The sequence below is a fragment of the Capricornis sumatraensis genome, chromosome 9 (assembly GCF_032405125.1).
Source record: "Capricornis sumatraensis isolate serow.1 chromosome 9, serow.2, whole genome shotgun sequence".
In the NCBI taxonomy this organism is placed as follows: domain Eukaryota; kingdom Metazoa; phylum Chordata; class Mammalia; order Artiodactyla; family Bovidae; genus Capricornis; species Capricornis sumatraensis.
Genome location: NC_091077.1, coordinates 15,313,680 through 15,330,532, shown reverse-complemented (window position 1 = coordinate 15,330,532; position 16,853 = coordinate 15,313,680). Strand labels below are relative to the sequence as shown.

The window sequence follows — 16,853 nt, the reverse complement described above, 5'->3', positions numbered from 1 at the left end:
GGGCTCACAGGTTCAATCCCTGGTCAGGGAACCAAGATCCCTCAGGCCATGCAACTCAGCCAAATAATTAAATTACATAAGCAGACTTCTTTAAAAAAAATACTGACTAAAGATGGCTGACTGAACAAATGCATTTACTGCCCCATTAAAATAGAAATAAGATTTTTTTTAATGAAGCTATCTTTTTTTTAATACGATTTTTAATTTTTAATTTAAATACGGTTCAGCACCATATTGGAACTGGGAGGCTAGGACAGGGGCCCTGTGAACCACCAGACTCACTAAGACCATGAAGACTACCCTGAAGCAGCAGTTCTCAAAACACGGTCCCTTTCCAGAGCTCCCTCAAGGTCAAAACTATGTTCATGATTACACTAAGGTGTTTTCTGTCCTTGTCAGTCATTCACTCACCTATGATACCATAACAGATTGAATGCAGAAGCAGAATCCAATAACAGCAACAAAAGAAGCAGAATCTGACTGTCTTCTGCTAAGCCAGACACTAAAGAGATCGGCAAATTCCAAATGACACTAATTCTTGCTGGGAAGTTTTAGAAAACAGTTTTCAAAAAATGCTGTTTATATTAACATATAATGGGTTTTACTGTCATCCTTTAATGTACATTCTTAAATTTCTTTTTTTTTTTTAATTTCTTGAGTTTAGTTTTTAACACCAATAGATATTGGCAGTATATCAGTCAATAAACACATATTTAGGACCTTCCTAGTGGTCCAGCGGCTAAGAATCCACCTGCCAATGCAGGGACACGGTTTGGTCCCTGGTCTGGGAAGATTCTACATGCTGCAGGGCAACGAAAGGCTGCGCACACTACTGAAGCCCGAGGGCCCTAGAGCCAGCGCTCTGCAACAGGAGAAGCCGCTGCAACGAGGAGGCCCTGCACGGCAACCCCGGGGTAGCCCCTGCTCTCCACAGCTAGAGTCCACAGCAACGAAGACCCAGCACAGCCAAAAGTAATAAAAACAGATTGTTTTTAATTGTTTAAATACATATATATATATATGTAACACACATTTACAAAAGTTCTTTGGGATCCTACATTTTTATGAATGTAAAAGGGTCCTGAGTTGAAAATGTTTGAGAACTGTTGCCTTACAGGGAAGCCAGGCAATATGGCAACAAAGTAGAATTGAAGAGCAGCCTCCAAATTTCTTAAATGCTTCACAGGACCAAGGTGCTACCTCCTTATGGCTACTTGCCTGAAGAAAAACAAATCCTTGGAAAGAAAACTATCCTCCAGAGCCTCTATAATTTTTCGTTCTGACACTGAGGACCAGGTACACCAAGAGACAGAACAAAGAACGAAACCAAGAGAAGAAGGAGCAGAAATACATTTACCACTTATCCTCCAGATACTACAAATCAGAGACTTATATTTAACATGTTCAAGGAAAAAGAGGGAACAAATTTCACAGAGAACTGAAATTTTACAAAATCGGGGAGGGAGTGTTGGATGGGCAATCAAAAGGAACTACCAACTTCTAGTTGTTAAGATAAAATAAGTACCAGTAATGTAATGTACAACATGATAAATACAATTAACTCTGCAATACATATGAAAGTTGTTATGAGATTAAATCCTGAGAGCTCTTATCACAGGAAAATTTTTTTTTTTTTCCCCAAAGAAAAACCAAGAACAGATTCAGATTAGACATAGTGTGAGAAGATTGAAACTGGGAGATGGATAAGGAGACAATGTAAAAATTATAGAATTAATTGGGAGAAAAAGATGGAAAAATACAGAAAAGAGTAAAGAGTATAAGAATCTTTTGAGATGTGGTAAAAAGATCTCATATACACATAATCAGAGAACCAAGAGAAGAAACATGGGGCAGCGGTCATGTTCAAAGTGATGCTGTCCTACAGTCTTGCAAAACTAGTGAAAGACAATTGGAGGTGGGTGGGGGGATAATATATACCTTATTAAGACACAAGAAAGTAAGAAAAGAGTTAAAAAGAAAGAAGGGTCAGGAGAAAAAAAAATAGGATGATGACAGATTTATAGCCATGAAGACCAGTAATTACATTAAATATAAATAATCTAAACATTCTAATTAAAAGACAAAAACCATCAATCTGGTTAAAGAACAAAACTCAAATACATGCTATTTACATGAGATAAACCTTAATAAGGTTATAAACGGGTTGAAAGTATAAGGATGGACAAATATGTATTGTATAAAGATTAACCAAAGAAAGCCTGAGTAGCTAAACTATTATCAGAAAAAAAACAGACTAAGGCAACAGTACTACTAGACATTTTTAAAATAAAGATACTTTTTATAGTTACAAAAGGATCAATCCAACAGGAACATATAAACATAATCCTAAACCTGTATGCACCTAATAACAGTAATATAAAAAAAGAAAGTCAGGCAAAAACTATCAGAACTACATGGAAAAATAAATCTACAATCAGTGACTGGAAAGGCAAATCAAAAAATCAGCAGAGACAGAGAAGACTTGACCAACATGATTAACAAATGTGACTGAATTGCTATTAATGTAACAATGTACTCAACAAGTGATTTTCTCAAGGAAGTACACAGAGAACATAAACCAAGAGAGAACACACACATACTGGGCATAAAGCAACTCTGAACAAATGTCAAAGGAGGGAAATCATACAGTGTATGTTCTCTAAACACAGAAAAACTTAGACAGAACACCACATTGATTACGCTACACTTTGAGAGGAAAAAAGATTGAAAAGCTGTATATATTTGTATATGCACGTTTAGGTATCAGAGTTCTAAAAGATAGACATACAAGACTGTTTGCCTATAAGAAAGAGAACTGTGTGTTAGGGTACAGAAGTGGGAGGCTTTCCACTTTTGTACTTTTTTGATTTTTGAACCATGGGTCTATACATGACCCATGTTCAAAAATCTTAATAATTAAAGTCAATCAAACAGAATCAGTTCATCAAGGATCAATGCATCTGATAAGTACTGCATGCTGTGAGCTAAGTACTCTACATGCCTTGCTACTTTATTCCCAACATCCCCGTGTGAGAGCTCTCTGCAGGGGCAGAAACTCAGCTTCAGTGGTTTCCCTCGCGCTGCACAGCTTGCACAGGCCTGACAAGAAAGCTTCCCTCCTGCCACCCCAGATGAGGGCCACGCCCAGCGCTAACTCCAGGAGTGCCCTGGATGCCCGCACTCACCACCACAGGCTGCCGGAAATACTCGTCCACTGCAGCACCTCGGAGGGCTGACAGGTCTACTCCGTGGAAGGATGGCTGGTACCTGCAGAAAGCGCCCGCCCCCCATGGCAAGGTCACCAGCAGCAGGAGACAGGCGGACCAGACTGCCTTCTCTCCCAGCTGGCCCTCATCCAGCCCATCTTTTAGGTCCCATGAAGGATAAGGAATGAGAGCGAGGCGGGGCTGTCCCCGAGGAGGCAGGACCCTGAGGGGCACACTCACCAGAAGTTGGCCTTGGTGAACTGCTCCATGTAGAGCTGCTCGTCCGTGAAGGGTGCTAGGTGGACATCACCAATGGTGGGGAACATGTTTCCTGGGAGTAGGGGCAGGGAGGGGTGCTGGCATCAGGGTGGGACATCCAGCAGGGCCTGGCAGAGCCTCAGAGGGCCCCAGAACCCCAACTCTGGGCCTTCCCCGCTCCTCACTCACTCACTCACTCACTCATTCAGCCTGCTCTGCCAGCGGCCACAGAGTACTTGACCTCCACCTCCTCACTGAACCTGGACAGCTGGCCAAGGGAGGAAGGCCGAGCCTTCCGAGGGCTGGGAGACAGGACGGCCCCTGCCAGGGCCTCCGGGGCTCTGCTCCATCAGCTGGACAGTGTCTCTGGGACCAGTGTGCAGTGGGGAAAACAAAGCCAAGTGCTCTGGACAGGGCGAGGGTGAACCCCAGGCCACGCCATCACGGCCTCAGCAGAATCCCTTTGCACAGGCCTCTGCCAGGCAGGGTGAGCCACGTGCATGGCCTGAAACTGGGGGGCAGGGTGGGGCCTCCATCTGCTGACTCGAGGCACAGACGGGAGAGTCAGAGCCAGTGGGAGGAGAGTCAGGGCTCAGGCGCTCTTACCTACTTCCGAGTCTGGGGCCTCCGTCACCTGGCCTCCAGATGTGGGGCTCCCTCCCTCCTTTTGTCTGAGGAGGCACCAGGAATCTGCCTGCCTTCAGTTGCAGCCGTGGGGTGGGGAAGGCGAGGTGCTCTCTGGCCCAGAGGCCACAAGCCAGGCCGCCTACCCCTGGAGCATCATGGGCAAGTGCCCCCCTTGCCTGAAGGTAGCTGAAGGGCAATTATGGGGGTTGGGGGGGAGTTCCCTTTAATGCCCTCAAAGAGCTCCCTGAGATGGAACCAAGCCGCACTAATGCAGGCTGAGGGGAGGGGGCTGGGCAAGCTGCCTGACCAGTGGGGTGGGGGTGTAGCTGCTCACAGAACCCCAGGAGGAGGCCCCTCTGCTGGGGCCACCACTGCCCATCAACCCAACTCCACTCCCTGCAAACCCTCCTACCCCGGCCAGCGTGGCCCGCCACCAGGGCCAAGCATGAGAAGAGCAGGTAGAGGACAAGCCTCGGGGCAGCCTCCTGGAGAGCAGGACAGAGCTGTGGGGAACAGCAGCCACCTCCCCCCTCCCCACAGCCCGGCTCCTGCCCCTACAGGGCCCGCAGGTGCACCGGCCTCCACGCTCTGCCCTGGCCACGGTCATCCTGCACCGCAAGCACACACACACAACCCCTCTCTCAGACAAAAACACGCAGATGGAGACACGTGCCAGAAGCGAGCAGAGAATGGACACAGCAGCAGATGTGTGTGGCCAAGTGCAGACCCGACCCCAGTGACACAGGGGTCAACAGGAACCCAGAGACCCCAGAGCACAGACGGGCTGGTACAGTGACACAGAGGTCACACAGCTGCGCCCCAGTGCCAAGAACCCCCAACCCACTCACACCCACACACCACCCCCCACACCCCCCACTGCCTCCTGGCCCTGAGGAGCAAAGGGCTCTGTGAGGCCGAGGGCAAGTCTATAAGGCCAGGGACAAAGATGCCAGGGTGGCTCCTCAGGGAAGGTGCCAGCAGAAACCCACTCTGGCTCCGACCACAGCCCAGCTGGACACTGTCCCCCGAGGGCACGAGACGCCGAGGCAGCCCAACAAGTGGCCTCATTTGGGGCCCAGTCAGCTGGGTGGGGTCAGGGTAGGGAGTGGGCGTGAAGGCCCTGATGCCCTTGGCACCCAGGCTGTCAGCGCAGGCCCACGGGGCGCTGCAGCACACCTGCACTGACCGAGCGACAGCCCGGCGCCCCCCCGTAGGGGCCTTGGGGGCCCCAACCTGAGCAACGGCCCATGCCAGCACTCACCGCCAGGCCGCAGGTACTTCTTGGCGTGGAGGTAGCTCTCAAGCATGCGCTCGTTGAAGAGCATGTAGCCCATGGGCTCCGAAATGATGATGTCCACTTGCTCGGGCAGCGAGACCTCCTCCACCTTCCCAGGGATGACCACGATGCGGTCGGTGAGGTTGTTACTTTTCACCAAGACCTGAGGGTGGGCAGGCCACAGGGGTCACGGGGGTCCTCTTGGGGAGGGCCTCAGCCCACACTCGGCCACCAGATTCCCCGCCACCTCTATGGTAAGCATGCTGACTGCAGCTGTGAGCAGCCGTGGCTCATCAGGAGGTCACTGCGGCCCCACCCCTCTCGGGCCGGCCCTCCTGCAGCTTCCCAGTCCCTACTGTCACCTCGGGTACGAGGACAAGCAGGCCTGGCTAGGGCCACCAAATGTCAGCTTGGACATACCTTCCGACCCAGCGATCTCAGTGCTGGGAGGTGTGCACTACAGACGTAACCTCACCACAAGAGGGGACGTGGGTACAAAGCCTCGGGGGGGCACTGGTTTGTACTGTAGACTGAGAATCAGCCTCAGTGTCAACTACAGCCTACACACAGCAGTCCAGGCAAAGGGATGCTTGGTAACCACTAGAGAGAGTGATGAAGCTCTTCACATGACAGATACAACCCAGATGCACCCTAAGGAGAGCAAAGCCAGAAGCCCGACGGTGGCGTGGATGTTCGTGTGGGAGGGGCGGGTGCAGAGCCCACGGGGGCTCCCAGGGCTTCTGTGTTCCTATCTCTCCCTCTGCCGGGAGGTCTAGATGGTTGGGAGCTGGAGGTGGGGGAGGGAGCCATCCCCACTATTTGTCTTTGTAGTTTTTAGGTGTTAAACTCTGAATGAAGGCTTTGGTGCCAAGCAACATAAACCAGCAAAATGAACTCCTGCTGCCCATCTTTCAGGGGGGCTCAGAGAGATGGGCGGCTTGCCAGGGGCCAGGATCCCACCTTGGTCTGTGTGACTGCACAGTCCTGCCCCGAAGACCTGAACTACCCCTGAACCTGGTGGGCAACCACTCATCACGGAAGAGAGAGTCTCTGAGGCCCAGAGAGCCCTGCCCCTGAAACCACTCAGTTTGGGGGACAAGAGACCCAAGTAGAGACCGACATCCCCAGGCTTCCCTGGATGCAGGGGTCAGGCCTCCCGGGTTCCCGACCCGGCTGGCTTCCCTAGGCTGAACAGGCCCAGAATGGGGGGACGAGGACAGGCTGGGGTCCCAGCGGGCACTGACCTCAGCGTGCTGGGCCATGGTGCTGGCCTCCACTGCGTAGATCTTTCTCGCTCCAGCCTGGGCGGCAAAAAACGACAGGATCCCAGAGCCGCAGCCAACGTCAAGAACGATCTGGGGGAGGAGGGGGAGGTGAGGACGAGCTGGCAGTGAAGGGATGTGACAGTAAGGATGGGGGTGTCAGGGGCGCTCGCTCCCTGCAGGCCCACCCACCCACCCGCTGAGCCCGCCCCCGCCCCACAGCCTGCTGTGCCTCCGCATGGCCAGCTGCCCCGAGCCTGCTCCCAGGGGGAGCTTGCGGTCAGGATCCAGAGGTGGCAGGAGGGGAGCTTCTGCTTCTGAGCACAGCGGGGATGTCAGAACCAGCACCCTCTCTGAGATCCAATTCAAGAAGACATGGCCTGGGCCATCCATGGGGCGTGTGGGAGTGAGGGCTCACTAGGTCAGGACACCTCAGCCCTGCAGGCAGCAGGACCACTTGGACACAGGGCCGACTGGCCTGGCCCACGCAGCGGGCAGAAAGTGGCAGCTCCCGACCCCAGGCCCTACAGGGTATCCCCACAACCTGAGAGGAAACCTGGGAACGGCTCCCATGTGGATGCCCTCTCCAGGGCTGCTGGGCCCCACAGCACAGGCTCTCGGAGTCCAGGCCACAGCATGGTGGGCCACCCCACGTTCTGGATTCGTCTGACTGCCACCATGTTAGCAGAAAGCTGGGATAAACGGGTCTGCTGGTGAAGCGCATGAGCTAAAGGAGACCTGCTCTGGGCGTGGGGGTGGGCATACGTTGAGTGCCTGATGGAGGAGGTGGGGGGTGGTGGACCGTGAGCGCCTCTCAGAGCTCTAGACGAACAACGCAATGGACCTGCGTGCTGGAGGAGCTGGAAGGGGCCTCCCTGGAGGAACTTGCGCTTCCCGGGCCACGAGCGCTGCCCCAGTGTGGCCCATGCCAGCCACCAGGGCACACAGATGGCCGCCATGTCAAGGACGCCGCCTCCCCAGGATACGGGGGCTCAGGCCCTGGGCCAGGGGTGGGCAGGAGGTGGGGATGCTCAGTGACGGGAGGGGATTCTCAGCAATGGTGGGGGGGGGGGCATGACCTAGGCGCTGGACAAGGTGGATCCAGGTGAATCATGTGGAGAGAACCCCCTAGATGTGTGGAGAAAACCACAAACTTCCATGTGGCAAGGGAAAATAAACTCCAGAGGACTTTCCTGGTGGTCCAGTGGCTAAGAGTCCGTGTTCTTGATGCAGGGGGCCTGGTTCAATCCCTACTCAGGGAACTGGATCCCACATATTGCAAATAAGACATGGCACAGCCAAAAATAAATAAAAAAGAGGAAACAAACTCTAAGCCACAGGAAGAGAAAGGAATCAACTTTCCCCTCTGAATATATATAATCTGGTCTCTTTTTAATCATGCGCGTATAGTTGACTCTTGAACAACACGGGAATCTGGGACGCTAACACTCCTTCCCAGTAGAAAATCTGAGTATAACCATATAGTGGGCCCTCCGTGTCTACGGCTCCACATCTCTGGATTCAGCCAACTGTGCATCATGTAGCACGGTTGTTCATATCCATCAAAAACAGTCTGTGCGTAAGTGGACCAGTGCAGGTCAAGCCCGTGCTGTTCCAGGGTCAGCGGTACCAGTGAGTAACAGTAAACAGATTTTAAAAGGAACTAGGGAAGTGACTAGATTCCATTTCGTCCATGTAACTTAACAGCACGTGCCAAGACACATTAGGTGGGGGAAAAGTATTTTGTAGGAAGTGAATGTGGCATACAATCATATTTTGTGTGCAGTTTAGTTGCTAAGTCGTGTCTGACTCTTTCAACCCCATGGACTGTAGCCGGCCAGGCTCCTCTATCCATTCTCCAGGATTCTCCAGGCCAAGAATGCTGGAGTGGGTTGCCATTTCCTTCTCCGTATTTTATATATATATATATTTTAAAAGATCATAACCCAGGACAGGAGATGGGAGGGAGGTTCAAAAGGCAGGGGTTATATGTATACCTATGGCTGATTCATGTTGAGGTTTGACAGAAAACAAGAAAATTTTGGAAAGCAATTATCCTTCAATAGAAAACATAAACTAAAAAGAAAAAAAAAAAAACTCAAAAAAAAAAAAAAGAAGATTATAACCTGAGGGACCTCCCTGGTGGTCCAGTGGCTCCGACTCCGTGCCCCCAGTGCAGGGTGCCCGGGTTCGATCCCTGGTCAGGGAACTAGATCCCACATGTGACAACCTAAAAAAAAAATAGCTCCCACACACTAAAACAAAAAGCCTGTGTGTCTCAAGTAAGACCTGACCCATTCAAATAAAGAACAAGATTATAACCCTAAAATATACATATATGCTGACACAGATATACGCAAGGGGAAAACATCTGGAAGAGGGCTTTATTGTTGGCAGTGGCTGTTTTAGAGGGAAATGACAGAGGCCTTTCGTGCCCATCTGATACACACCAGGCTTCTACAAAAAGTAGATTTTGCTTCTACAGTCCGAGGAAAGAAAAGACAAAATCAATGAGCAAAGAGAAAAGAGGAGAGGCCACTGAGGCAGCGAGGCACGTGTGCAGCCTGGGGGCGGGTGGCCTGCTGGCTCACCTTGTCCTTGAAGTCTGTGTGGTTCTGCAGGATGGCGCGCTGGTAGGTCCCCGTCCGCACGTAGTCCTGCATCATGTTCTGCTGCTGGGACAGGTAGCCATAAAACTGGAACAGAGACAGGCCAATGGCACAGGGCACGCAGCCGGCAGACGGCCGAGGCCCCGGCTGACCCTGTGACAGAGGAAGGTCGGCTTCGGGCCAAGATCAACCTGGGGAGGCCGCATCCCTCTCCGCAGCCAGCTGCTCCAGGGGAGCGGGAAGCTGGAGGCAGCTCCTGTTGCGGGGGGGGGGGGGGCACCACCACCGTCACTGCGGCCAAAGGATGCAGCTGGATGGCGCCTGGGCCCCGGAAGCCACCCAGAACTCAGACACGCCACAGGCGGGGTTCTGCGATCGAGGGCCACCTGCCCCATCTCAGGGGACCCAAAGAAGCGGAGGAGCAGATCAAACAGGACCCTAGGGCTCAGAGCGCCAGGCAGGTGAGGTGCTGTGGGGTCTCTCTGTAAGACAACCAGGCGGTCGGGAGGCAGCGTGGCACCTGGGCCGGGGCAGCAGGCAGACCTGGCTTCCCATCTTGGCTCTGTTGCATAATAGCTGTGTGACTTGGAGCAAGTCACTTAACCTCTCTGAGCCTCAGTTTTCTCATCTGTAAAATGGGGACAACAATAGTACTTACCTCCTAGAGCTACCGGGAGGGTTTCAAGTGCTTCCGTACGCATCAAAGCGCTGGAGCCAGTGCCTGGCATGCCCTCCGTGCTCAGGACATGGTAACTGTGCTATCGTTACTCAGGCCTGTGAACCTGAGCTTCATCTGCACTCAAATCCTTCCAACAACCCTTCTAGGCAGGCACTGGCATCTCTGTCTCACAGATGAGGAAACCGAGGCCCAAGCAAGCACAGGACACTCATCTAGGGTTACTCAGTGAGCAAGTGGCAGAGCCAGGACAGGAACCCAGATGCCACGCAGCCTCCGGGAACCACCAAGGGCTGCAGGCTGGCCCAAGCGCCATGTACCCACCTGGAAATACTGCACAGCAGAAGACTCCTCCGTGCGCTCGCTGAATACCGACCGCTCCAGGGTGTGGCCTCGGCAGGTCTTCAGGATGTTATAGAAGGAGCAGAAATCTGGAAGGGGGAAGCCAGGTCATGGCCGCCCACTCAGGGGCAGGGGTGAGCACCTGACTTTTCTCCTTTGAGCATGAGTGATCTGAAAATCCCCACCCCCCGAAATGTTGAAATTTAAGGAAATGAAAAAGGACAGCCACATGGGCCACGTGGTGGCTGCCACGGGAGAAGGCAGGTGTCAAGGGGGACTGTGCTGCTTGAAGCTGGTGAGAGTGGGCCCAGGCGCAGATTTGCCAAAGGGCAGCTTGGCCAAAGCTTTTGAAGAGTAACCCGGGCATCAGATCTCTAGGATTTACCCCAGTAAGGAAGCACAGGTCCACCCACAGCACCTGGCAGTGTCTGCGGCTGGCAAATGGACACAGGGACACCACCCCAGTGTCCAGTCAGAGGGGACTGGAGGGACCCCAGGGGACACTGAGCAGTGTGTCAGAGGATCAGTCACCAGCAGTCGGCAGAACCAGATATTATGCAGAACCAGATATTAGGCGAATAAACTGTGTTTATCAACATAAAATACCGACCACAAAATTTTATCAAGAAAAAGAAACAAAATCAAATCATGAAGACAGGTGGTACTGTGGGGGCTGGGGGAGAAGGAAGCAGGAGTGAGTGTTTACTGGAGATGGAATTTTGGTTTAGGATGAAGAAAGAGTCCTGGCAATGGATGGGGGGAAGGGCGCACCACAGTGTGAACGTGCTGTAACAACTCTGGAGTCCAGACACTTGAACGTGGTTGCTGGTCAATTTTTTGTGTATTTTAACAAAGTGAACTAGAAGATTATATCTTTAAAATACACAGTGTGGGGAGATACAGAAAGTTCAGGAGCTGGACAGTGGTGACAGAAGGCACTCTGCTGCTGAAATGTATGCTCAGAAAGGGTTAACATGGTAAAATGGTTATGTATCCTTGACCACGATTTAGGAAACTGATGGGATGTAAGGACAAAAAATTAGAATGCAACTATCCACAGAAGAGGAAAAAGACAAGGGGGATTTATACCAAGAACATCTACTGATAACCCTGGTGGTGTTTCTGTAACTTATTTTTTAAACAGTGAACTGGGATTGGTTTCGTATAAAGAAGGAACTGGGGTGGAGCCTAACAATGCTTCCGGTGGGAGGTGGGCAGTCACCTGGCTGCCTTCCCCCAACCTGGCCAGCTCCCAGCTCTGAAGCCGGGCTACACGAAGCTAGGCAGTCCTGAGGGTCTGGGCTGGGGACGTCTCCCCACTCCATCAGAGGCACTAAGACAGGTAAAGGGGTTCTGGGATCACAGTGGGTGGCTGTGGGCAGAAGGCTTCCCCACCCTGGGCTCTCCCACCCCAGCCCGTGCTGACCATCAGGCTCACTGACTACAGCTCTGCAAGGGCCAAGCCCAGCCACTGGGCCTTCCAGGGGCCTCCAGCCTGGGGCCACCTCTCAGCACCATTCGCCTGGGGCTCCTCAAGTCCAGCAGCAACCTTGCGAGTCCCCCAGTGGGTCTGTCTGGACCCCTCCAGCAGCTCCTCTGCACTTGGACCTCCGGACCTCACCCCACCCTACCCACTGCTGCGGCTGGGCCCCCGACCCCCACCTGAGGGGCCCCTCCAAGAGGCCTGGGGGGCTGGCCGGGAGGTCAGGATGGGCCTCCCAGAGGAGCGGACATAGGAGCCGAGCCCAGAAGGACCCAAAGGACCCGGCGAGGTCTGGGGCAGTGTCCAGGCAGCAAGAACATACTCTTACTGTGGACATATTTCTGTTGGGGAATACTTCTGATGTGGATGGGTCATTCGCTGGGTCAGATGAACCGGTTCTGATTCACCCCAGCTCCAGGTGCCCCCCAGCCACGCTGGGAGCCTAGGCCCCCCAGCTCTGGGCACCCTGTGAGCCGCGGGGCAGAAGGGACACGTACCGCTGGGTGTGGCGAACTGGAGGAGGACACTGTTGCAGCCCAGGGTGATGATGAACGACTGCTTGCCCACCCGGCTGCACTCCGTCTCCCGGGACACCGAGCACTTGAACACACACACGTCTTCATCTGCGAGGGGAGGGAGGCGGGCGTGAGCTGGCAGGTCCCAGGGCCACCCTTCCCATGTCCTCACGGTCCCCCAACCTCTCCCCCGTGTGCCCTGCCTGCCCGGCCCACACTGAGGATCAGGCAGTGGCAGTGGCCTATGAGCGTCCCTGGCGGGGACCTAGGACGCACTCTGTCCAGCGGGAGAGGATAGTGGTTCACAGGGCGACCAGGGTTGAGGTGAGGGGAGAGATGAGTCGGAACCAAGGGGGCCCAGCAGGGCATGCACCTCTGCTGGGATGTTCCCTCCCGGGGCACCTCCTGGCGCCAGACCCCATATCACCCCGAAGTGGGAAGACACGGGAGCAAAGGGCAATCTGGCAGGGTCAGAGGGTCCTGGGAATGCAGCAGTTGCCCCGAGTCCAGATGAGGGGGCTGGGCCTTCTTTTGCCAGCCCCTCTGCGTCTGTGGGGGTGTCTTTAGAGCCGAGCAGGGATGGGAGTCAAGAATCTCCATGGAGCCTCTGCTTCCTCCAGCTAAGCCCTTCTCCTTGAATTTTTTTTTTTTTTAGCACTGTGGGATCTTAGTTCTCCAACCAGGGATTGAACCTAGGGATGCAGCAGTGAAAGTGCCAAGTCCTAACCACTGGACCCCCCCATCAAGGAAGTCCCTTTCTTGCACATATGGGGCGTGTGGCCACGGGAGCCGGACAGCCTGCATTCACGCCCCACCTACACCACTGAGGTGCCACCCGGGCAGATTTGAGTCCTCGGTTTTCTCATCTGTCAAGCAGAACTAATGGTGGGCAGGGGTCAGACCCAACACACAGACAGGAAGCCCTGTACCCCTGCACCCGCCACTATCGCTGTTACTGGCCATTCACTCAAAAAGCGTGGGGCGCCCCATCTCAGCCAAACAGTGAGGCACTGCGTCACCAGGAGACAAAGTGACCCGATGCTGTGGCCCGGATATGGGGCAGCGGGACAAAACCCTGGGCCCATCACCAGGGGACAACAGACAGTGCCAGCCCACAGGGCAGTCTGCAAGACAACCTCCTGGGTCGCCTCAAAACACCCAAAGATGAAAAGAAAGACAAAAACTGCTGGGAGCTGGAGTGAGGGCTTCCCTGGTGGCTCACTGGTGAAGAATCCACCTGCCAGTGCAGGAGCCACAGGAGACGTGGGTTTGATCCCTGGGTTGGGAAGATCCCCTTGGAGAAGGGAATGACTCCCCACTCCGGTATTCCTGCTGGGACAGCCCCATGGACAGAGGAGCTTGGTGGGCTTACAGCGTGTGGGGTCGGACACAACTGAGCACACGTCTATCCTGGAGTGAAGGAGACTAAAGAGGTGTGGCCAGCAGACGCAGGTGTGGCCCTGAAATGCAGCCCCATGAACGCCTTTCAACAGCGATTGAGCTCTCCTGGGGAAACGTGTGGACTACGGGTGCCTTTTTATTGGTGGGGGCGGTGTGGGGGAGGCTGCACCACTCAGCATGTGGGATCCTAGCTCCCCAACTGCGGATCAAAGCCGCACCCCCCGCACTGGATGCCCAGAATCCCAATCACTGGACCAGCAGGGGCATCCCCAGGTGCTGGAACTTTAAAAAGATCTAGAAGCGACAAGGGCATTATTCTGTAAAGGAATGCCCCTTTTATTGAAAGATACATATGGAAATAAAGTGAAGTTTCTTGTGATGTCTACAGCTTGCTTTCAAGTGGCTCATCAAATCCACAGCGACAACAACAAAATATATTTATAGAGAGAAGCATGAATACAACTATGGCAAAGTGTTCCCAGTCACCCCCATGACATCCAAAACAAGCTGGAGACAGAGTGGCGAGACCCACAGGCTCAGATTCCAAAACGCATTACAAAGGTACAATAATCAAAATAGAACAGCGCTGGCAAACGGAGAGGCAGGGACTGTTATGTCAGCACAATGAGACTCCAGAATAAACCCTCTGCTTATAGTCATTTGATTTTTATCAAAGGTCCTGAGAACATTCAGGGGGTAGAATATAGTCTCTTCAACAAATGGTGCTGGGACAACTGGGTCTCCCTGTACAAGAGAATGAAGCTGGACCCCTACCTCACGCCATATATTTAAAAACACCACCCAACTCAGAAGAATCAATGACCTAAACGGACGTAAGAGTAGAAACTGTGAAACTCCCCAGGAGAAGACAGGGGTCAAGTTCTGAGACCTGGGATTTTGCAATGGATTCCTCAAGATGACGCCAAAAGCAAAGAGTTTCAAAAGGAAAACTACATACGTGGGACTTCATCAAAATTATAAACTTCTGGAAGAATTCCCTGGCAGTGCAGAGGTTAAGACCCTATGCTTTCACTGCCATGAGTCCAGGTCAGGGAACTAAGATCCCACAAGCCATGTGCTGTGGCCCAAAAAAGATTTAATAACACACACACATATAAGCTTTTTGCATCAAAGGACAGTATCAAAAAAGTGAAAAAACAGCCTACAGAATGGGAGAAGATATTTACAAATCATATATAAGAATCTATTGTCCAGAATATATAAAGAACTCAACAACTAAAAGATAACCCAATTCAAAAAACAGACAGAAGACTTGAAGAAATGCTTCCCCCAAGATACACAAATGACCAGCATGTGAAAGGATGCACAGCATTATCCATTAGGCACCTGCAACTCAAACCATAGTCAGAGGCTGCTGCTCACCCAGCAGGATGGCTACAACTTTAAACAAAACATGGGAAATAACACATGCTGGTGAGAAATTGAAACTCTCAGACCCTGCTGGTGGGAACTCAGAATGGGACAGCCGCACAGAATTACCATTTGACTCAGCAATCCCACTCCTAGGTATATACCCCAAAGAACTGAAAGCTGATATTCAAACGAATACTTGTATGCAAATATTCAGAGTGTCACTATTCAAAACAGCTCAGATGTCCATCCACTGATGACTGGATAAAGAAAATGCGGTCCATCCGCAGAACAGAATATTACTCAGCCACAGAAAGAAATGAAGTCCTGACACCTGCTACCCCGAGGATGAGCTTCAGAAACATGATGCCGAGTGAGAAGCCAGACACAAAAGGTCACAGGTGTACGATCCCATTTATCTGGAACACCCAGAATCAGTAAATGCAGAGACCGAAAGCAAACTGGTGGCCACCAGGGGCTGAGGGTGGGAGAAAGGGGAAAACTGCCTAATGGAAACAAGGTTTTCTTTTTGGACTGATGAAAATATTTTGGAAATAGAGGTGGTGGTTACCGGATACTGTGAGTACACTAAAAGCCACTGAATTGTTTGTTGTTATGTGAATTTTATCTCAATAGAAAAAACAAAATGTTCCCAATGCATGAGTCTGGATATGAAGGCCCGACGGGTGTTCGTTAGGCCCCCTGCTTACCCCTGGTTTGCTCTGAGCCCTAAGCCTGGTCCACAGCCTGGAGGAGGCTCCTGAGGCCACAACCTGGGTTTCCACCAGACGACCTCACACCTCAGGAGCCAGGTGCCCCCTCCTGGGGGTGAGAAAGGGGAGCAGGGCATGGGTAGCCTCCTGACAGCAGGCAGGAGGGAAGAGAGGACTAGGGGGGGCAGCCCCAGGGTCACGGCCAGGCCACACCCACAGGGGGCCCAAGACAAGGTGCTCCAGAGTCCAACTGTGAATGGGTCTCAGGAACGGACCTAAAACCTTGACGCAGTACCCATGCCCGCTCCTGGGTCAGAAAATAAAGCCAGTCTGTCAGCTACTCCCACATGGCGGCAAACAGACCAGAGAAGGCCTGTCTCCCTTTTTGCCAGACCAGAACAGCCTGGCAACCCAAGCAGCTGCCCGGCGGCCTGGCGCCAGGCAGGTGACCACAAGGACCTATCGCCAAGGGAAGCTTGGCTTCATCCAGAGGCCCGGGACAGGGAAGCCAGGGTGAAGGACAGCTTGAGTGGTCTCATCATGGGTGGGCCCCCCAAAGCCCACGGGACCAGCATATTGTATACATCATAGCTACATAACCAGAGGTCAGTCCCTGGTACGCAGGGGATGGTCGGAAAATATCTGAAAAACCAAAAAAAAAAAAAAAAGCTCAATCAAGTTCCTCTCTTTTTTAAAAGCCTCAGGAGAAGTCAGAGCTCTTGGACTGGCAGTCAAGGATCTCCCCTCCCAGCCCCTTCCCAAGGCCATGCTAGCGCCCCAGTTTCCACAGTGGGCAGGGCTCCGACCTTTGCACTTACTTCTCCTCTCCCCACCTCCCTGGGAGGGGCCCTCAGGACAATGGACAGAGCTGGCCGCGCTGGGCCGATGGCTCCCCTCTACACGCACCTCCCTGAGGCTGGGGCTCAGGCACAGCCTGCCTCCTGGCCCCCCAGGGGGAGGGGTTCCCAGGAGAGGGCTTCTTCCCCCAGGAAAGGGGCCTGGACCCAGCTGCGGGTGAGCCGTGGAAGAGGCAGAACTGGTCTCTGGGCTCTGCTTCCAGAAACCAACCTAGAACACACCACCTTCATCACCTTGGAAGGCATGGAGCAGAGAG

The 16,853-nt window shown here is 52.8% G+C and overlaps 1 protein-coding gene across 2 annotated transcripts in view; it reads right to left on the bottom strand.

Moving 5' to 3' along the window:
* Window positions 1–16,853, bottom strand: part of CARM1 (coactivator associated arginine methyltransferase 1) — a 42,157-nt gene that overhangs the window by 4,375 nt on the left and 20,929 nt on the right. For both annotated transcript variants that reach the window (XM_068981411.1, XM_068981412.1), the window contains exons 2-8: window positions 12,237–12,362; window positions 10,239–10,345; window positions 9,221–9,325; window positions 6,612–6,722; window positions 5,353–5,530; window positions 3,447–3,537; window positions 3,186–3,267 (exon numbers count right to left, since the gene is read on the bottom strand). In XM_068981411.1, the coding sequence (XP_068837512.1) occupies window positions 3,186–3,267; window positions 3,447–3,537; window positions 5,353–5,530; window positions 6,612–6,722; window positions 9,221–9,325; window positions 10,239–10,345; window positions 12,237–12,362 (800 nt within the window). The remainder of the gene's footprint in view (window positions 1–3,185; window positions 3,268–3,446; window positions 3,538–5,352; window positions 5,531–6,611; window positions 6,723–9,220; window positions 9,326–10,238; window positions 10,346–12,236; window positions 12,363–16,853) is intronic.